This window comes from Crocuta crocuta, unplaced genomic scaffold (assembly GCF_008692635.1).
Source record: "Crocuta crocuta isolate KB4526 unplaced genomic scaffold, BGI_CrCroc_1.0 scaffold48, whole genome shotgun sequence".
Taxonomy (NCBI): domain Eukaryota; kingdom Metazoa; phylum Chordata; class Mammalia; order Carnivora; family Hyaenidae; genus Crocuta; species Crocuta crocuta.
The window spans coordinates 3,984,045-4,006,784 of record NW_027533089.1 but is presented as its reverse complement, the minus strand read 5'-3'; the positions used below and the strand labels follow the sequence as shown (position 1 = coordinate 4,006,784).

Below are 22,740 nucleotides of genomic sequence, written 5' to 3'. Positions count from 1 at the left end.
AGCACATTATGCAACTAAAATAAAACCCCTGAAATCTCAAGGTCATTTAAGATAATGACTTTTGTGTTGTATGATAAGATACATTTCCCTAATGGCACTATACAAATAAATTCGTATATAATTTAGCCTTCATGTATAAAATGTGAATCATTACATATAATTGAAAAGAGGGGAAAATTATTCACAGAATTATTATTGAGGGAGTGAAGATGAAATCATCATTTTTTCACCATACAACAATGCACTTCAGGAATGAGTGGTTAATGTTCTTGAAATGATAAATTTGAGATACCCATTATCTTATGCCATGTGTGTAGAATATCATGTCACATCTATCTATGCAGAATATAGAACTTATTGTGTTTCCATGTCTAACTTAAAGTGATAATGTAGGATGACATTTTTCAAGAAGTATAATTAACTCACTGTTCAATGATTTGGAAAAAAAGACCTCCTTTTTATAATTTCTACACAATTGATCTTAAAGATGTTTACCATGTATCCCATATGATCTTCACACACGTATGGTTATTGGTAGAGTTCCATTAAGAAAATTATTTTTTATACAAATTAAGATTCTTTATACTTGTACACACACCATAATACCTACAGAATTAAATACAGCAGATTGAACATTCAAAGTAGAAGGTCATAGGCTTACTGTGATTAGCTTAAAAACTATAATTTTATAAACTTCATAAAATAAATGTTAAACCAGTCATGAAAACTGAGAAATTTCCCTTGGGAAATCTGTTTGAGCCCCTAGTCATGACCATGACCTTTAAAGTGACACCATCGCTTGTATCTAAGAGACTTCTGGTGTCTCATGTAATTCAACTTTCCTTAGCTCCACACATCTACAGATCAATGTTGTATTTCATAATAATCCCTTAGGCACAATAATCTTAAATATTTGAAATTTTTTGCATAAATAAAACTCAAAATTTCAAATCTTACTTCTCTTGTATAGAATAACCAACAACCTGAATGCCCAGGGTAATTAGCCAACAAGAAGCCCACAGTGAAGGTAACAAAAACAAATCCCACAATGCCAGGCATTGTGCTAGACAATGAGAATGAAAGAAATGTTTCTTCCCTCAGAGAGTTGTAGTCAGGTGAAAGACAAACGAATAAACAATTCAAGTGCATTTTTTTAAAGTGTATGTATTTATGTATTTATTTATTTTTTGAAAGAGAGAGAGAGAAAAAGCATGAATGGGGGGAGGAGCAGAGAGAGAAGGAGACACAGGGCCTGAAGCAGGCTCCAGGCTCTGAGCTGCCAGCACAGAGTCTGATGTGGAACTTGAACCCACAAACCATGAGATCATGACCTGAGCCAAAGTTGGACACTTAACCAACTGAGCCACCCAGCCGCCCCTTCAAGTGTATTTTAACCAAGCTATGCTAAGAGGGAAGGATGAGGTGCTGAGGAAGCCACAAAGGGGGGGGACATAATTCAGTTTAGGATGTTGTAGGGTATTTTAAGGAAAACTTCTTAAAGGAAGTGATGCCTAAATGTATTGAGTCTCTTCTCTGATGTCCTATGTCTTGAAATCCTACAGCAAATATACTCCTCTTTATCTTAATGTAATCCTTCTGATACTACAGCATGGCTCTCTGTCCATTGTAAACACATTTTCTATCTTATACCTAAGAAATACCCTACTCACCTAAAGTCTCTTGTAATCTGCATTCTCCAGTAAAGTACCTACCAGCCAAATCTGGCTCTTTTATGTTAAATCTGAATTGATTTCAATTTTAAATGCTGAATTAAATATAGGGAAATGAAATTAGAAATTCAGCTCCTCAGCTGTGGTAGCTACATTTCAAGACTCAATACCACATGTGGGTTACTGGACAGGATGGAAAATATTTCCACCATCACAGACATTTTTATTAGGCTGCTCTGCTTTAGGTAGCACCTTTCTAACCTTGGGCATACTTTCCAGGAATCGAACCTTCTGCTCAATCCCAAATTGGTTTATTGAAATAATATGCCAGTAAAATTTCTTAATCCTATCTTTGGTACTTATTTTATTCCTCCCCATCCCCACCAGCCATCTTGTTTTTGTGCTTTTAGCAATGAAATGTCAAGATTCAAAGACTTAGGGAAGAATCAGTCATCATGCAATTAATCAGTTAGGTATCCTCCCTCAGTGTCATTGAGCAAAAAGGCCAAAGACTGGGTGCTCCAACTATATGAAAATGCCAGGATGCTACCACACCCTTTACCGGTACATAGGCACACAGAAGATCCAGCCAGTGCTCTTTACAGTGCCCTGATTGCTTCTTCTCACTGCCTTCTCAACTACTCAAGAGAAATTGCTCACATCTCTAAAGCTTTTAAGAAAACTACATCTTTACCTTGTTGAACTGATGATGTGCTAAGAGATACGTTAGAATTCATTTGTACCCACTGAGTCCTTTCTGAACCCCATCTTGTCTTTGCAGATTATGGTAGGGGAAGGAATTCTCTACTGTTGCCTGTCCAAAAGAAGAAATGGTGTTGGACTGGAGCCCAACATTAATGCCGGAGGCTGCAACTTCAACTCCTTCCTTAGAAGAGCCGTCAGATTCGTTGGTAAGTGTGGGGAGCCACAAACAAAGGAAGCGTTTTTTTCAAATAGAAATGTTATATTTAATTACAGATATTAAGTCTTTAAAGCTATAATTTAGATGTATAATTCTGGGTACATGATGAGTTTTACATTATACAAATATCTGTTAAAACACTAAGATTTGGGCTTTGTATCTGTAATCTGTTATTTACAGTTATAGTGCTTGTTTTGAGAGCTAACATGCCATGCATTTCAGTATATTTTTGTTTTAGCCGTGGCTGAAGCATAAATTTATTTTAAAATGGTTTCTCTAGATCTGTGTTCATTTTTTAAAGTGGAGAATAAATGTCAGCAGGCCATTATGAATAGATAACTCTTCAGAAATTAGTTTAGCCACATCAGTGATTCCATTTTAATTCTCCTGGAGCGTTTTCGTAGAGAAGTTACTGCACATGAAAATGTCACCAGAGAGAGAGCTGAATCATGGCTATTTATCCTTGGTTATATCCTCTAACTTTGCCTCCCATTTAAAAAAAAAATAATGTTTTTTTAAATTTATTTCTGAGAGAGAGAGAGACAGCGTGAGCCGGGGAGGGTCAGAGAGAGAGAGGGAGACACAGAATCTGAAGCAGGCTCCAGACTCTGAGCTGGCTGTCAGCACACAGCCTGACGCGGGGCTCGAACTCACGAACGGTAAGATCATGACCTGAGCTGAAGTTGGACGCTCAACCGACTGAGCCACCCAGGTGCCCCTGCCTCCCAGTTTTAATAAGACCTATAGAAAATCAGCATCTGAATCTAACCGGTATCTAAACCTTCATCTTGGGGCGCCTGGGTGACTCAGTCGGTTAAGTGTCCGACTTCGGCTCAGGTCATGATCTCACCATACGTGGGTTCAAGCCCCGCGTCAGGCTCTGTGCTGACAGCCAGCTCAGAGCCTGGAGCCGGCTTCAGATTCTGTGTCTCCCTCTCTCTCTGACCCTCCCCTGCTCACGCTCTCTCTCTCTCTCTCTCTCTCAGAAGTAAATAAAACATTAAAAAAAAATTTAAACCTACATCTTTTCTGATAAGCATGGAACTATCTTAATGTTTGAGTCACGGGCCTTTTTATTCTGCAATAGGTCAGTAAAAAGTTTACCCGCGCAGCTCAAAAGAATAGGTCATTTGATTTAGTACCTAGAAGATAATTAAGTACAACCTTCTTCCCTACTAGAGGAAAAGTCCAGTCTAAGTCATGCCCTAGACTTGCTCCACTAAGCAAGGCACTTGGAGATGGTAAGACAAAAAAAGGCACCTTAGCAGGGTCACAAACTGAAGCAAGGATAGAAATCTTCAGGACACATAGCTGGTCTGAGAGAAAAACAAATTGTAATGTCACAAAATTCTGTGGACAAAGGGGCATATGACCTCTGTGAAAAGCCACATGCCTGTAAGATGGTCCATCCTTCCCTCGAGAACAGTGTCCCAGAGTCCGCAACCCCATCCTCGGTGGGTCACGAGATTCTCATTCTCCAAAGGTAGAAACGGATGGGCTTCCGCACTGAAACACACTCTTAGGACCTTGCATACTGCTGGGAATTCGAATGTAGAAATGAAGGTCCTGTGTCGTGAATCCCAGACGAGTGGGTAGAGAAAAACTGGGAGAGTAGTTGCTAGGTGGGAAGAAGCACCTTGTTTGGGGAAAACAAGGTAACATGCAGGCCAGCAACCGAGGTCTGGAGGGGTCTATTGATGAATTGCCCAGCTGCCTCTTACAATGATTTCTATGAGAAAAATCCCGAATCAGAATCCAGGCTGTCAATTCGGAGGGAATCTAAGGTGTCAAGACCATGTAGTGGAAGCAGGTGAGTTCAGGTCATGTGTATGTAAGCAGAGCTTGACTCCCAGGTAAGGGACTTGCAGCAGGAATGGAGTTTGAGCGGACAAGCCTGCATCAGAATTTGCGAGTTTAGACTGGCCACAGGACACACAAGAAAGATGGGATTTGGATGGGAGCTAGAAGAACATCATCTCTGAATTCCAGACAGGCAGGAAGGCGTGCACAGCCCTGTACCCAGGAGATGACTGTTTCTGCGACAGGGCCCACCTGCCCTCTTCTCTGTTTTTATTAGCATTCCTGGTATGACTACCGCTTGTACGGAGTTGGAACCGGTTCTGTAGGGTTTAGGGAATACTGGAGAGAGCAAGCCCTGGAAGCTGAAATGTTAAGCAATTTTAAGTTATTTTGAATTGTGCTTGATTCTTCTCAAATCACACAGTTGGCCGCCTTAATATGTCCTGGGTGTCTTATAAGAGACCAATGGCAATGATATTAAGAATAGGTCCTATATAACCCAAATGGCAAAAAATACATCAAATGACTACCTTAGAGATCCTCGTCGCCCTTCTTTTAGAGCAGGTACCTGGTTTAAAGGGTCAGGAATTTTCTATATTGTTTTCTCCAAATTAACCCAGAGAAAATGATCACAACAGATTTGAAGGTTGCCACACTAACATGTAATAAACATGGGTGACGGTGGCACAATATCAGCATTAGGCACTAAGCTGGTAACAATTTCTTTCCCTTTGCTTGTAGGCGTTCATGTGTTTGGACTGTGCTCTACAGCTCTCATTACAGATATCATACAGCTCTCCACAGGCTATCAGGCACCATACTTTCTGACCGTGTGCAAGCCAAACTACACCTCTCTGAATGTGTCTTGCAAAGAAAATTCCTACATTGTAGAAGATATTTGCTCAGGATCTGATCTTACAGTGATCAACAGTGGCAGGTTAGAAACTGAGACTTTAAAACGCTCCCCATCAGTGTTTTCATTGTTCATTAAAAGCATGGGATATCATTTTAGGCACACATTTTTCATTCATAATGACTTTGGTTTTATTTTTCTTTTCAACTCTGTGTTTTCGTTAGTGGTTATACCATAGAAAACCCATTGGTGGCTCATTCCAAATCCTCCGTCTCCAAATTTCAGCCTCACATTCCTGCCACTAATCTTCATATCACCAAATTCTACTCACATTTTGTGACCCACCCTTTACTCATTATGGTTTTAAGTTATCACAGTTGGTTTATTTTAGGATATTATAGTTAGTTGTGACTTAAAGTCAATACATGTTCCGTACTGACGTATGTGGAAGGCTAAATATCTATATTTACATCTCTATTATATATTTTGTTTTTTAAAAATTATATGAATTTTCCTTTTCGTAGAGTTTTATACATACACCTTCTCTGAATAAACTCAAAAGATCAATATAGTTTCTTGCCTTGCATTTTAGAAAATAAAAGACAGGAAAATTCAAGAAAATGCCAATGCATGAAGTTTTTTTCAGTGAATAAAGCAAAAATTAAGCTTTTTGGCAAGAGATAATGTTTTGCAAGTTCAAAAGAAATAAGTTGCAGAAGGACAAAGGGCAATAGTGATTGTTCAAAGAATTGCATGTCATTCAGATCAATTTAAGAGTCAAAAATAAGCTAATAAGTACTCTTGAAGAAACACAGCCTGATATTATGTAATTATACACATTCAAGTACTCATGGCCCATTCAATAATTTTGAAGCTACATTTAGGACCTGTGTCTTCTATTCTTTCTCAATCCTTTTTTACGTATCTTGTCTGTGTTAAATGGTAATCCTTTTTATTGGGTACCAAATAATTAGGAGGACATCAATATCATGGAATTTTATCTTTAAATTATTTTATCCCTTAAAAGAAATGTCCACTTTTCCTTCGCCTGTCATTTTCAGTGTTTCTCTAATACCCTGAGTTCCACTTCTCTCACCGTGCTTCTTACATTTAACTAGATGCTTAGTGATTCTTGAGATGATAATTACTTTAAAGTGGAATATACAGGGAAACATTTTGTTAAAATTGGACTTCGTGTTTTTGAGAGTATAAAAGATGCATTTATACTCATTGCTGTGAGAAAATAATTTTGCCTTTTAAAGCTTTATGTAAATGAAACCATATATTTAGAAGCATGAAAAAAGTTTAAAAGCTTTAAGAAATCTAGGTTTTATGGACCTTTACTTTAAACTGACATAATTCTAATACCAAAGGATAATAATAATGTTTTTCTATCCATTTCTACTCTCGACCTTCATTCCCATGGTGTAACAAAGTGTCGCCTCCAAAGCTGACACTTGATATGAAAGCACAGTACTATTATTTTTTCATTCTAATGGTAATCAGCAGTGTTTATCACTCAGATCTTTCTCCAGAAAACCAAACAGAAATTAAAGTTATCACCTATTGCCTTGAAGCTTTTAAGTTAAATGTTTTAACCACCCGGTGTTCTTGAGATGATTGTTAGCAGTGGATCTGAAATAGACCTAATTTGACTGTCTTCCTTTGGCAGAAAATCGTTCCCTTCTCAACATGCGACCCTCGCTGCTTTTGCTGCTGTGTACGTTTCGGTAAGTCACTGACTCTTTTTCATCATCTATGTCCTAGAGAAAATTAGAGAAATGAGTGCTGTCTCCAAGAGACTAATTAGGTTATATAGCCATGTGATAACAGAACAGTAAACTTTACCACAGCGGTCCTGCAAGACGATTGCATCGTGAGCAGAAACTGGGTGAACTTTCCTACACAGTCATGATATTTATTCAGCCCAGTATTCCTTCAATGTAATATTATACCTCATGGCAGGGTATTATGAACGACATGAATGTTATAAATTCTGAAACTGAAAGAATTGTGTTAAGCACAACACACACACACACACACATACACACACACACACATGCTTTACTTTCAGTATGTAACAGTTCGAAGTCAGTGTAAATTTGATAAACTATATACAATGAATCATCATCCTATCTAATTAATACAATAATCCATTATGTCTTATGTGAGAAAAGTAGACTGAAATTATGTGACAAGTAACATGGAAACTAAACAGTTATCTGGCTAATTCTACAGCTTCAATTTATTTTTCAAATTTCCATGTAATTAAATGAGATCTTTTTTTTTAAATGTTTTTTATTTATTTCTAGGAGAGAGACAGCATGAGCAGGGGAGGGTCAGAGAGAGAGGGAGATACAGACTCTGAAACAGGCTCCAGGCTCCAAGCTGGCAGTCAGCATAGAGCCCAACGCGGGGCTCGAACCGACGAACCGCGAGATCATGACCTGAGCGAAAGCCGGACGCTCAACCGACTAAGCACCCGGGCGCCCCTGAGATCTTTTTTTTTTACTTGATGAATTTGCTATGTATTTCTTTTTCTTCAGGTATAGAACATAACCATAACAGGGCAAATAGAACAGTAAAGTTGATGTTGAGTGTACCACTTAGGTTTCAAGTTTAACTTTTTATTTGATTATAATTTAATAGTAAAAACGACCTTTTTAACATACTTAACATATCTCTTTCATTTTTAAGATGTACTTCAATTCGACATTAACGGATTCCTCTAAGCTTCTGAAACCTCTCTTGGTCTTCACGTTTATCATCTGTGGGATCATCTGTGGGCTAACACGAATAACTCAGTATAAGAATCACCCAGTTGATGTCTATTGTGGCTTTTTAATAGGAGGAGGAATTGCTCTGTACTTGGTAAATAATTTATTATTCTTATTTGATAAACCACAGTTTAAGTGGAAAACTTGCATTGAACATTTTGCATAATTTACTTGCAATATAGTTTATATTCATGAGAAAATATCTGGGTTCATCTCCATGCTAAGCCAAAACACATATCTTACTTTAATTTTTAATTTTTATAACATTTATTCATTTTTGAGAGACAGAGACAGGGCATGAAGAGAGGAGAGGCAGAGAGAGGGAGACACAGAATCTGAAGCAGGTTCCAGGCTCTGAGCTGTTAGCACAGAGCCCAACATGGGGCTTGAATGCACAAACCACATGATCATGACCTAAGCCGAAGTCAGGTGCTTAACCAATTGAGCCACGCATGTGCCTGATATGCTACTTTTAGCAAAGTAATTTTTTAAACTTTTATCATGGACCAGAAACTCCAATTTTAGGATTATTGCATTTTATCGTCATACACACACACACACCCCAAAAAGAATCAAGGATTATTTTTGCTAGTATAATTTTATAGATGAGGAAAGGAAAGTAAATATTAGTGAAAGTAAGTTTCATGATGGTGAAAGTTTAGTGGAAGTTTATATAAGTTGCCCAACAACACAAATGTAGCACCTGGATATATCAGCACCAGTTAATACTGAATTTTTTAGCAGTATTCTATTTTCAAGCCTGATCTTCCTTCAGAGGAAATATTCTCAGCATAAGGAAACTGAGATTGTCGATTTCATGCATTCATTCCTTTACTCATTCATTTTACATTTATTCAATATCTGATCTGTGCTAGCTACTATACTGAGCATCAGAATAGTGAGAAATAAGATATAATCTTAAGAAGTTTTCAGTGTAAAGACCAATAAAAATACAGATGATTACAATATGTTAGATGATATAATAGGGTGTGAACAAAACGCTTTGGGAATAGCAGACTGAAGAAGGAAGTTAGGGAAGTCTTCATAGAAGTGATGTGGTTTTTAAGAAATAAGAAATTTTTTTCTTAGTGTAAGAAATGGAGGAAGGACTTCCAAGCAGAAGAAACTAAAAGATGGATGCATGAAAGAGCAAGTATAAATGGAAGGTTAGGAACAGGAAGTATGAGAGATAATGGCCAGTGTCTAGCTTGGAAGACTGGACAGATAGCGACTTCATGAGCAGGTCAGGTAAACAATGGAGGGAGCAGGTTGGTGGAAGCAGCTCAATTTAAGGATCGACAGGCAGTTGAAGAGTTGGGTCTGGAGCTCAAAAGAGCAATCAGTAGTGGAGAAATAGACTTGGAAGTCATGGACATTATTGAGGAAGCACGATGATAGTTCCGGGGATATATACAATTGCCAGCTCATTAAGAATAAAAGGAAGCCAGGTGACACCAACATGCAAGCAGCATGGAGAGGAAGAGGCAATAACCAAGGAAACTGAGAGAGGCTGGCAGAAAAATGAGAATCCTCTATAGCAGCAGTTCAATCATGTCATCTTGATGCATGTGTGGAAGGTGTTACAAGAAAGTGATTACAAAAAAAGCAGTAAAAGCGCTGAGGCAAACAATGATTTGTTTTTCATTTTTATAAACTAGGAGGGTCAGGACTGTTACTCCAAATCTCATGCTTACTCATGTGCTTCCTTCCATGGCGGAGAAAGTGATCCAAGTAAAGTTAGTATTCCAGGAATTGGGCATAAGGTTGGGTTTCTTATGCAAGTGTTGATTGGTGATGTGTTACAGAATAAGCAAAGAAGACTGAGAACTGAGTCTCCGCAGTTCATGAATTGCCTTCACATGTGTGTGATTTCATGGTGTCCTGGAATTAGCATGGTCTCCATAAACTGAAGAATTTGGGCTTGAATCTCAAATATCCCTGACATTTAGCCAAGTTACATAGTCTCTAAGAAGTCTGTCTTTTCACCTATGAAATGAGAATAATAACTACCTACTTCATGTCATAACGAGGATGAAGCAACTATATTTATTAAGCACAGTGCTGGGCACTGAATGTTGAACAATATGGGTAGAGGTTACTTAAAGTCTAGTGGATGATTTTCCTAAACTTACAACAATTATTACAATTAATGAATACAATTATTAATAGAACATTAGGTAGGGACTGCTCATTCTAGGAAAACTGGCAGTGAGAGCATAGACAGATATTATTTAGAAGAAAATTTGAACTGGGAATTAAAGTGGTTGGAGAGGCAAAAGCTTGACATTACTTAATTTTTGTTTGCACCCTACGCCCTGAGATTGGAAATCCGTCAATTCTGAACCAATGCTGTTTTAAATTGTTAAGCATTCTATAAAATGTTAAACCCACAGGATTATTTTGGTTTGATTTGAAAAGTAGACAGTGGCTACCATTTATGGAAATTAACAACCAAATAGGTATCTGTTGCTTACTCTTACCTCCAAACTAAGCATCTTGGAAACTGAAAATCCAACAGGGATTTGGTCTTCTATGTGTAAAAAGAGTAAAAATTCTGAATCTGAATTTTTTCTTTATCCAAATTTGTATCTCCCAAACCTAAAATAATAAAAAATTGGTAGGTTAAGTATGAAAACAAGATTAAATAAAATTTAGCTCAAATTTAGTGTCCTAGCACTGAATTGATCAAATATACACTTCCACACTTAAGACCAAGTTAAAGGAAAGAATGTGGGTGCTCCAGACTAATGACAACTTCTGCCCTGTCTTCTGAGAATATTCTGTACCACACTGAACACACAGGGCTGTGCTTGATCCGAGTCATAACAACATTTGTCTCTGACCTCACTGTAAAACCTGATAGCATATTTTATGAATGATTTGTTGTTTGATATGTTTCACACCTCTCCTGCTTTCCCATCATAAGGTGTGATTGAAAATGGAAGGTAAAATAAATCAGTTAAGCTATCCCGGGTGTCCAGAGGTTCCTAAATCCAGAAAAATGAATTGCTCTGAAAAGAATGTCCTATTTCTCTCATTGTTGTCTTTTTCTTACCCTCAAAATGTACAGAAGATAGATAAGATTCACAAAAACATCCAGTGAGATGGAGAAAGGAGAGGAAATTCAACTAATAAAAAATAATGGGCTCCTTATTTCTGAGGAGCCAGTTTAGCAATTTATGACATAACTCACAAATTATTTCCTGAGCAATTGTAGTTTTGGTTTTTTATTATTTGTGTTAGCTAATGGTGTATAGAGAGCACATACCTTGTTTATATGTGTCAGTAGGTCCTCTAAGACAAATTCTTAGTAACCATGTCTTCTAGTGCATGACGTTCTTATTTCTCTCCAATGCCAGGGCTTGTATGCTGTGGGGAATTTTCTCCCTAGCGAAGAGAGTATGTTTCAGCACAGAGAAGCCCTTAGATCTCTGACAGACCTCAACCAAGATCCCAGCAGAGTATTATCTGCTAAAAATGGTAGCAGCAGTGATGGAATTGCTCACACGGAAGGCATCCTCAACCGAAACCACAGAGATCCCAGCTCCCTGACAAACCTCAAAAGGGCAAACGCTGATGTAGAGATCATCACTCCACGGAGTCCCATGGGGAAGGAGAACATGGTTACCTTTAGCAATACCCTGCCTAGAGCCAACACCCCATCTGTAGAAGACCCTGTCAGAAGAAATGCCACCATTCATGCCTCTATGGATTCTGCTCGTTCAAAACAGCTTCTCACCCAGTGGAAGAATAAGAATGAAAGCCGGAAGTTGTCCTTGCAAGTTATAGAGTCTGAGCCTGGACAGTCACCACCCAGATCCATAGAAATGAGGTCAAGCTCAGAGCCCTCCAGAGTAGGGGTGAATGGAGACCACCATCCTCCCAGCAATCAGTACCTCAAGATCCAGCCTGGCACTGTCCCCGGGTGTAACAATAGCATGCCTGGAGGACCACGAGTGTCCATCCAGTCCCGCCCTGGGTCCTCGCAGTTAGTGCACATCCCGGAGGAGACACAGGAAAACATAAGCACCTCTCCCAAAAGCAGCTCTGCTCGGGCCAAGTGGTTGAAAGCTGCAGAGAAGACCGTGGCCTGTAACAGAAGCAATAGCCAGCCCCGAATAATGCAAGTAATAGCAATGTCCAAGCAGCAGGGTGTCCTCCAAAGCAGCCCCAAGAACACGGAAGGCAGCACTGTCTCCTGCACTGGCTCCATCCGCTACAAAACCTTAACAGACCACGAACCCAGTGGGATCGTAAGAGTTGAGGCTCACCCCGAGAACAACAGGCCCATCATACAGATCCCATCCACCGAAGGCGAAGGTAGTGGCTCCTGGAAATGGAAAGCCCCTGAAAAGGGCAGCCTTCGCCAAACTTATGAGCTCAATGATCTCAACAGGGACTCAGAAAGCTGTGAGTCCCTGAAAGACAGTTTTGGTTCCGGAGACCGCAAGAGAAGCAACATCGATAACAATGAGCATCACCACCATGGAATCACCACTATCCGTGTCACCCCAGTAGAGGGCAGCGAAATTGGTTCAGAGACGTTGTCTGTTTCTTCCTCCCGCGACTCTACCCTGCGGAGAAAGGGCAACATCATCTTAATACCTGAAAGAAGTAACAGCCCCGAGAACACTAGAAATATCTTCTACAAGGGAACCTCCCCAACACGGGCTTATAAGGATTGAGTGGTGGGATTCAGTCACGTGAGCGATCCCCTCCCTCCCCCCTAAGGACCACGTGTTGATTCTCCCTGTGCTCTGTTTCAGCGGATTGGGAAGCCTTCTCTTCATATTGGGTCATTTTACCATCAGCTCGGAACTCAATGACTTTTGAGAAGTACTAAATGCAAGCTTGTAGACTTCACATCAAGGGGAGGGGCAAAGCACAAAGCAAGAACCTAATTAATATGATAATGTGAAGAATCTGAAGAACTATCTTCAAACTTAAAAGGTTTGCAGAAGGCAGTGGTTTCCTTCAGTGTATACTATTTTACTTCCTGAATGTGCCAACTTTAGGGATTTTTCTTTATAATTAGCTGTGGGAATCCAGAACACGTTTCCCTACAGCAGAGGCCATGCAGTATTATATATTCATTTTGCAGAATCTGCGCCTACAGCCCAGTAAGGGTGGTGCTGATTATATAGTACACATACCATGTAAACTCTCAAATTCTATTTAGCTGTGAAATAGTGGTGTGCAATTCCTTGTCAAAGAAATGCTTCTGTATTAAGAAGATGCTGGCTGCTTTGTGTTAGAATAGGACACCCCGCAGCTTTTCTGTAGTGTCACCGTCAAAAAATGAAAAGGTTTTGTGCATTTCCTCATTTTTCTGCTTTCTTCAACAACAAAAAATGTGTAGGAATATTTTCAGTGAAAGGGAATAACTAGTACTTTTCTACATAGTTGTTTTTTTGCTACTTACTTTTTATTTAAGTGTAGGTACTACCAATGATTCTTTTTTTTAGTGAGTCAACTTGCATAATTTAAGAAATACATTGTTTTAGAGTTTTTTGAAATTGTTGTGATCATATTTTGCATTTTATGGCTCCTCCTTTATTTATTGTTTTTTTGATATCATAGATATGTTTTTCTATTTTTAAAAGCAAGAATAACAGTTGACATTCCTTAAGCAAAATATACTGCTGTGAATTTATAAATAAGAAATCTGAACCAACACTTGACATTGTGAATTACATTGCCAGCAGTGTCGGTTGAATCTGGATGTATCCAACCAGCTGGCTTAGGTTGCTATCTTAATTAGTAATCCAAAAACTTAATTTTGTTCCAGATTAGTAATTTTTTATAATCTAACAACCAGTAAATTAGAGCAACAGTAGCTGGGTTTTACCTTCTTCCCTGAGATATTTTTGTTAATTGGACATCAACAGGCAGAATCTAAAAAAAAAAAAAAAAAAAAAAAAAGCAAATTGATAAGTGAAAGTATCTCACAATATAAATTCAGAATGTATTTCTTCAAAATATCTAAATAGACACAGGTTTTGTGCTTAATATGCAAACAACAGTTTTGCTACCTATCCTGAATAAAGCCTTCGGCCTAAATCAAAGGAAAACAAATATTATCAATAAGAAGAAGATAAAACCAAAACATTCGGAAGTGTTTTCCAACTTAAAAATTTAAGCGTGGAGAAATATTTGGTTCTTGGAATTTAGTATCACATCTTTTTTACACCATTTCTTAAGAATTCTAATATACACTTGACGATTGCCAAGGGGATAAAAGGTAACAACGAAGCTGGTTGATCTGATCTGTTTGCAACGAGAACAGAAGGGGTTGTTAGGAGATAAAGGCGACCGCATCATTATCAACTTCTACAGGAAAAGGGCAAAGCTTCTAGACTTGACCAACCTCCTAAGAGCATTAGGGATTTAGCTGAAACCAGCAGAATTGAAAACTCTGGCAATAAAATATGATTCAACTATATCCCTTCTGGCAATTTCCTTCTCAGAGAGGGGAGTGGGAGTAAATCGTTGCCTTCCCCACTTCTCGCCACCGCCACCATCACGGCACTCCTACTGGCATTTGCCATTTCATAGAGAGAAAGGTGGACTGGTTTTAGTACTCTGAAGAAAAAAAAAATCCTAAATCTGCAGCATTTAAGGTGCAGTATGATATTTCCTAATCTTTCCTATTTCTTAACAAAAGATTTTAAAGTACTTCTCTAGTCATTGAAGGTTTTTTTTTCTTTACATAAATATTGATATATTCTTTTTCTACTCAAAGTGCCAAAGGCTACAGTTTTTAATGACTGAACAAATTGTACCACATTGTTAAGGAAATATAATGATAGTCGCTAGAACTCAGACCTCTGCATGTATATTTGATAATACATCTTTTGTAAAAAAAATTACAAAAAAATATTTGTTTACATTCCACTGGTACCTTAATTTAAAATAAATGAGACTAACAGGTGGTATCTCTTCTTAGTGTTCTATTTATCTGATTTGCTAATGAGAGTACTTCTTCCTTTGTTAGGCTGTGCTTTACTGATAAAACCAAGTATTGAATAAAGAGAGTAATTATCTTTTTAAAGTAAATAAAATTATGAAAATATATATAATATATATAAAGTATTGTGTTTAATAAAATGTTATGCAATGTTTTCCAAACTGATAAAGTTTGTAAAGTGCTATAATGTATTTTGTTAAGTACAGATTAAAGCTATTGTGTGAGTATATTGTGCTAACATCATAGAAATAAAGATTAGATTTCTTCATCAAAATTGGAACATTTTGATTTTTTACTTCAGAGACAGTATGAATGGATAATAACTTGGCTTTAGGAAAACATCTAAAGAAATAAGAATGAATCAGAACTGATTATATTCATAATTGTTTAGAAGAAACAGTGTTGACTAACCAAAGTTGATCAAACTATGCCATAATTTCCCCTCATCATTTAGAATTTTTATTTTATGCTTATTAAAGGAGCTCTTTTAGATTTACTTAGGCGTAGATCTTTTACATATCAATATTATAAAGTGTAAAAACAAAAATATGTCAGGGCCAATCGCTCTGAATCCATTTTTGACTAAAAGTACTTGATGTGCCTCTTTTCCCCAATATTACTGCCCCCTGCTTGGCCCTATACGGAGACGTGGTTTTGCCATCTGTAAAACACGACTTCCATACTTTCTCCATTTGCCATAATTCCCCAGCAGGAATGGGGTGGGAAGGAGGGATTAAAAGATAAGCAGCTTTAAGAAGAAGACATAGAAGTTTCATATGTCATGTGTGATCTTCCCAAATGGTACAAACTAGATCTCCTTGGCTGGAAGAGAGGCCAGGAATGTAGTATCTAGCTGAGAGGCTCCAGCCCAACTAAAAATTTGTGTCTTCTCTAACTAGATGAAAAAGGATGAGAATGGCTCCTGGGGGTTAACGATCAGTTTCTGTCATACCAGCTTCAAGACTCCTCACAATAGGATCTACAGAACCGTATATATCACTGCTTCTCCATACAAACCTATCTGTTGCATCAGGCCTGGCTTCTTCATTTGTGTGTGTGTTGGGGGGTGGGGGAGGGCGCCGGAGTGTGAGTGTGTGTGTGGTTTAGTTTTAACTCTCTGGAAAGTCTTTGCACCCCTTTTTAAAGCCTCCTTTGTCCTTTCAAGCTAATATATTCCTTTATTTTCCTGTCAATATTCCTTTATTTTCAGTTTTTCCTTTATTCTAATTTTAGGGCTGGAAGGGACTTGAGATATCACTCACCCTTCTAGGTATAATCACTGTGGTTACTATGTTTCACACATGAGAAATGTAGAATGCACGAGAAGGGCTTTACTCAAAATCACACAAACTGTAGATGGAAGAAGGACACTGAGGTCAGGAAAGAATACCTCCTGCTCCATTTTTTATTTCCTAATGTTTAGTGCATCACCTACCACATAGGTTGGACACTCAATAACATTTGAAATAATGAATGAATGAATTATTTATACTTATAAATGCTTGTTCTGTGTGATCAATGTATTCATTAATCATACAGTTTGTATTATTAATCAATTTGATTGATGAGGCATTGAATATTTACTACACATTAAATTGTAAGCTTTTATAAGCAGCTCCCAGCACAACAGACACTTGATAAATATAAGATTCATTGAATGAGTACAGTATGTTCCATTTACTGTAAGTGAAAAATTATGAAAATGAGTAGATAACAGAATTCATCACGTGAAGGAAAGTATGAGAGGATTTGAAAGAGAAAGAAATGGTGGTCCACTTGATTGTGCCCTGAAATCTTACCATTCTCAGAAATCACCTCCAAGGCTCCGAAGCCAAATAGGTGTTATTTATATTTTTCTCCTTTTTCTTATTTGAAGCATCTTTTTCAAATGTTGACATTGTGTAAGCCAGATTTCTTGGAACAAACTGTTTCCTCACAATAGATACGATTTTGTAACAGTTGTTTGTTCAAATGTCTCCCACCTCCACAGAAATGTCGGTGCAGTAAAGTGCCAATAAAGAATACTTACTTCCTCTATCATTTAAGAGAAAGAAAGAAAGAAAGAAGAAAGAAAGAAAGAAAGAAAGAAAGAAAGAAAGAAAGAAAGCCCTCTTTGTAGTCAGCATTCTAACTTATTTTTCAAATTCAAAATCAGAGATTAGAGTCCAGGACTTTAGTAATTTCTTTTTTTCGAGCATATCCACTGGTCTCTTATTTCTACCTAATACGCCACTTAGGGTATCACAATTATTTCCAGAATTATGGAGTAATGAGTCTTTGGGTCAGGCTGCAATGTGTTCAGATTCCAGTTCCAACTACTGTGTGCCCTGATTTTCTTGCCTGAATAATAAGGGTGACAGTTTAAGGTTGCTATGGAGCTGAATAAATATATGCAGGCAAATCATCCGCAACACTGTGTGGCAGTATATATGTATTGGTTCCTATTTTGGGGCAATGTTGTGTGACTTCTTTATCTCTAGTCTTCACCCTTCTCTAGAAATCTAGAACCTAATATACAACTGCCTGCTTGATTGATATCTATACTTAAATATGTATAATTATCTCAAATTTAACATTTTCAAAATAACATTTCCTGATTTCTATTCCCAAATGTATTCTTCCATCTTAGTAAACCAGCAACCCCACTACTGCAAAAGCAGAACATCTAAACTATATACTTAATCCACTCCTTTCCCTTACCACTCACTTCTGAACTAAGTCCTATTGGTGTTCCTCCAAAATGTATCCTGTGACCTCTTTCCCCCATCCTTATTGTCTTTAACCTTGGTTAGACCACCATAGACTCTTCATACTTCTCTCTGGGGTTGAGGCCTCCATTTTTGCTATAGTCCATTCTTCACATGGCAGTTAGAATAAACCTCTTAAAAACACAAGTCAGATCAGATGCCTTCCTAAATTCCCCAAATGGTTTACAGAAATTCAAGTTCTAGACACATGAGAACTTTAGACATGGGTTTCCAGTCCCTTCATTGACAAAAAGAAGTTTCTTGATGAAGGAACCCCAATCTTCAGTGATGGTACCTGTTAGATAGAGAATGTAGAGAAAAATCAATCTGACTAGAGGACCAACTGAGAAAAGTCTGCTCCTGTCATCTCTACTTCGATGACATTATCCATGACCTCTAAGGATCTCTAGTGACCTTAATTAATCCCAATGAAGTCACTTCTAGTATTAATGATGCCCCAAAATAGTTCTTTTATTTATATAGTTGGCAAATGTATATTAATTACATGCAACATGTCTGCCTTCCAGAAACAGATTTTAGAAATGCAGAACACTTGAGTGCAATCCTGGCTGGATCACTCACCAATTCTGTGACCTTGAGCAATATCCCTGCCCTTCCTGAAAAGCAAGCCAGGTTGCTACCTCAGATCCTAACCCACCAGTTGCTGCTCAGCATGTTGTACGGATATGTGCTTCTAGTCTTACAGTGGCCCACCACTGACTTCTCTGCTTGTCACCATCAAGAACTATTCGGCATGGTAGCTTAACAGGATGCTCCTCCTTTCACATGGATTTAATGAGGAGAAGATGAAGAAAAGGCAAAGCTCTTATTACTGTTCCTTTCTTTTGGTCTCCATACGACCATATATATGCATCTTTATAGATGTATTCAAGTAACGAGAGGAAATGATAAACATAGGAGGTGAAAACATTAAAACTTTGTGCTAAAAATTAATTTCCTGCAATTAAACAAAAAAGCTATCAAGCATGAAAAGACATGGAATAAACTTAAATGCATATTACTAAGTGAAAGAAGTCAGTCTGAAAGGCTTCACTGTATGATTCCAATTATATGACATTCTCAAAAAGGAAAAACTGTGGAGAGAGTAAAAAGATCAGTGGGCGACCACTTCATAATACACTTCCAGACTAGATTTTCAATACTTCTTTTTAACCATTGATCATTCATCTTCCAGATCAAGGGAGAAAAATACTGAGAAAAAAATATAGTAGAGATCTCTCTGCTAAGATCTTAAAGTGTATCCTTCCAATTAACTTTCCAATCCAAATGCAGTTATTGAAATAAGACATATTATTAAAGGGTGCTTTTATTCCCTTGCCTCTCTAATTAATCCTTCCTCCACTGTCTATTTTTTTTTTTGTTTTGCCTATATTACTCAGTGTATATTAACAAATGTTTTGAATCTTCCAGTCTTAAATTTAAATTTTTACCTGTCTCCAAAGCATACTGTTACTGATGAAATTTTGTTTGAAAGTAGTCAAACTTTTCTCTTTTTTAAAATGTCTGTTTATTTGAGAGAAAGAGAGAGAGAGAGAGAGAGAGAGAGCATTAGAGGGGGAGGGGCAGAGAGTGAGGAAATGAGGGAGAGCCCAAGCAGGTTCAGTGCTGTCAGCTCAAAGCCAGATGTGGGGCTTTATCTCACAAACCCCGTGATCTTGAGATCATGACCTCAGCCCAAATCAAAAGTCAGACACTTAAGCGACTGAGCCACCCAGGTGCCCCAAAAGTAGTCAAGCTCCTCTTGATCAATTTTTTACATGTGCTTGAGTGAAAGGGTTTTAAATAATTTCATACACAATGGTGATAATTTCATAAGAAATGTAATGTGGTCTACATTTTAACAATTCCACCTTTTAGTAAATACCTCAGGTGATGATTATTCTCATTAACATTTGGAAACCATTTGGAAACCATTTCAATGGGCCATACTCACCAGGGAACAGGCACTATGTTTGACTCACTATTGTATTGCTAGTGCTCACTACAGTGCCTTGGCATTGAAAAAACTCAAAATTATCTAAATGGTTTTATTAAACCTCCCAACTTACTAGATATTACTGTTTCAATTTGGAAAATGACAGGCAAAACTCAAAGAGGCTAAAAGACTTTGTCAAGTTCGCTAACTAGCTCCTGACAGATCTGATTTTAATATCCAGGGTTCTGGGACTGCAGCTATGTCTTTGATGGTGAGCCACAAAAAAATTGGAATTTTTCGCCTTCTTGGTGAATATCAGGTTCAAAAATATCCACTCATTCAGGCTGGAGGAGGCATCCAGACTTGGAGGGAAGTGGGACAATCCATTAAATTCACCAAAATTCTATTATGGGAATTTAGCCTGGAGAATTCCTTATCAGCAGCAAAATAAAAAAAAAAAAAACACACACACAAAAACAAAAATCAATTTTTTTCCAATAACACATTTGATTAGAAGACTTGTTCTAATACGAGTTCACCTTATCTTTTAAGATAAAGGTAAATCAAATTACTAATTCTGTTCTCTTAATTATTTTTTAAGAAACACTATAGTTTAGGGGCGCCTGGGTGGCTCAGTTGGTTAAGCATCCAACTTCGGCTCAGGTCATGATCTCACAGTTCATGGGTTCGAGCCCCACGTCAGGCTCTGTGCTGACAGCTGGCTCAGAGCCTGGAGTCTGTTTCAGATTTTGTATCTCCCTCTCTCTCTCTGACCCTCTCTTGTTCATGGTGTCTCTCTCTCTCTCTCTCTCTCTCAGAAATAAATAAAACGTATTAAAAAATTAAAAAAAAAGAAACACTATAGTTTATTTAAAAATCTTTACATGTATCTTAGAGAAAAAAATAAGGGCCTCTCCCAAAATCCATGACCAGCTAGGTCATGACTTCTCTCTCTAAACTGAGCTTTTAATGTATTCTAACATCTTTATTAATCAATAGATACCAGGAGTGAGGCAGGAGCCTACACACTCATTTTGTCCCCAAAGTAAAAGGTTCTCAGTAAGCAACCATTCTCTTCAGCTGTGTTCACCCTGCTCTGTCCACTTCACACATGCCTCGCAAGACCTTGACGCATCATCATTAAGCTGCCTCATTACCAAGTCAGAGAAATTCTTTCAGCTCCTGTGTTCTAGGTTGTTAGACATATACAAATAGGTGACATGTGGGCCTACGTATACCGCCTGTAAGAGAAAACATACACCCGTATGTTGGCAAAGCTTCTAAATAGTGGCTGTATGAATATTTCATGTTTCCTCCTGGCCATTGCCTCTGTAACCTGTTTTTAAGTGATACAAAGAGGGAGGAGAAGAGTACAGGAGAGGTCCGTTTCCATAGGAACAAGTGTCACAACAGAAAAGCCTGTTAGAGCTAGAGCTCTGCCTCCAGGTCAACTGAACTCACACCACCAGGGTGTTATGAGCAGCACATTTCCCTGACTTAATTGCATTCTCAAGAGTCATCTCTAAAACCCTCCCATAAGCAATAACTTTCCTTTTCATGAGGCATTTTCCTTTATTTTCTACACTTTGAACTTCTGGATGTCTTTAGCCGTGAAGTGAAATAGACTCACCAAAGTCTGAATCCTGTCCTACGACCATATTGACAAGTTTTTTAGGGACTAAACCCAGAACACACCTTACCAGTAAAACAACCACCACCAAAAATACTCCCCCATATCACAATATACAACACTGCATTATTATGTTTAACATGAAATATGTAAAGTGTTATAAACACGGACTTTCTGGCCTCTGGAAAAAAATAATTTAAATCAGAAAATTAGCTATATTTTTTGTTTGGATTGGTACTATTTGAATATAAGAGGAAAAAAAACCCAGTTAAGCATGAATATTGTGGGAGAAAATTAAGGCAAAACAAAATAATTCCTTTTTTTTAAATACTAACTGTAGTTAATCTAACTGTTAAAACACGCTGGCTACTTGGCAGAGGCATGAAGAATCAAAAAAGTAATAAGTAACTTATAAAACTTTTCTAAACTTACAAGATGAATTAATACAAAACACTTCAACTTGGAAGAAAAATTGGTAATTTACAAATAACTTCTCATGATCAATATAAGAAATCAGTATTATTCTGCATTATATTTTAAGGAATTGGAGGAAAAAGTCCATTTTAGAAAGTCCATAATTATCATGCAAACTCTAAGACTACTGTTTATAGCTTTTGAAAAGGGGCTTGAGTATTAAAATAGTAACAACAGATAAGTTCTAGAAATCTATTATCTTTGAATTCATATTTCCTCTCTCTCCACATGCACTTTGTCAAAGAACTCTGTGTCCTGTCACTTCTCATCCGTTACCCACAACCTCACTCTAGCACTTCTTTGGTTCCCGCAGCTCTAGGTCCCCACCCTGCAAGCTTCCAGAGCTCCAATGCAGAGCCACTCTTCCTTTTTGTATTCACCTGTCTGCATTCCCATTCCTAGTGGGCAGGTTTCTCATAGGTTTGCCAGAAAGGTCTGATTAAATTATTTTGCGATACGATGTGACTGATGGAAATGTCAGTGTGTTGTATTTCCCAGGGTGATCTGCATTCAGAAGGGAAATTGATAATCCCCAAAAGCTAATGTGTTGATTCAAATCTTTTGGAAGTGAGGAGAAACATTTCTTTAAGTAAATAAATGAATACTCAAAGGAAGAATGAATCTGTAATGTTAGAATGTCAGCAGCAACACAGCTGTAGACCCCAACAGTCTCTTTTTAAAAATTTGTTTGTTTATTTATTTTGAGACAGACAGAGACAGCGTGAGTGGTGCAGAGGAAGAGAGAGAGAGAATCCCAAGCAGGCTCTGCACTGTCAGTGCAGAGCTTGAAAACCGTGAAATCATGACCTGAGCCAAAACCAAGAGAAGGCCAGCTGAGCCACCCAGGAACCCCTTAATTTGCATAGTTTTGACAACTACCGCCTTCACATACAACTATTAGCTCTGCAACAAAATTTTGGAAACTTAGAAGCTACCTGATTTATTCTTCACCACCGTGTCTCAC

General features: G+C 37.8%; 1 protein-coding gene across 1 annotated transcript in view; it reads left to right on the top strand.

Annotated features, from left to right (window-relative positions):
* The window catches only part of PLPPR4 (phospholipid phosphatase related 4), a 40,771-nt gene extending 26,822 nt beyond the window's left edge, over positions 1–13,949 (top strand). The window contains exons 3-7 of the mRNA XM_077746095.1: positions 2,452–2,581; positions 5,134–5,329; positions 6,918–6,975; positions 7,943–8,116; positions 11,382–13,949. Of these exons, the coding sequence (XP_077602221.1) occupies positions 2,452–2,581; positions 5,134–5,329; positions 6,918–6,975; positions 7,943–8,116; positions 11,382–12,707 (1,884 nt within the window). The 3' untranslated portion in view covers positions 12,708–13,949. The remainder of the gene's footprint in view (positions 1–2,451; positions 2,582–5,133; positions 5,330–6,917; positions 6,976–7,942; positions 8,117–11,381) is intronic.
* The last annotated feature ends 8,791 nt before the right edge of the window (positions 13,950–22,740 follow it).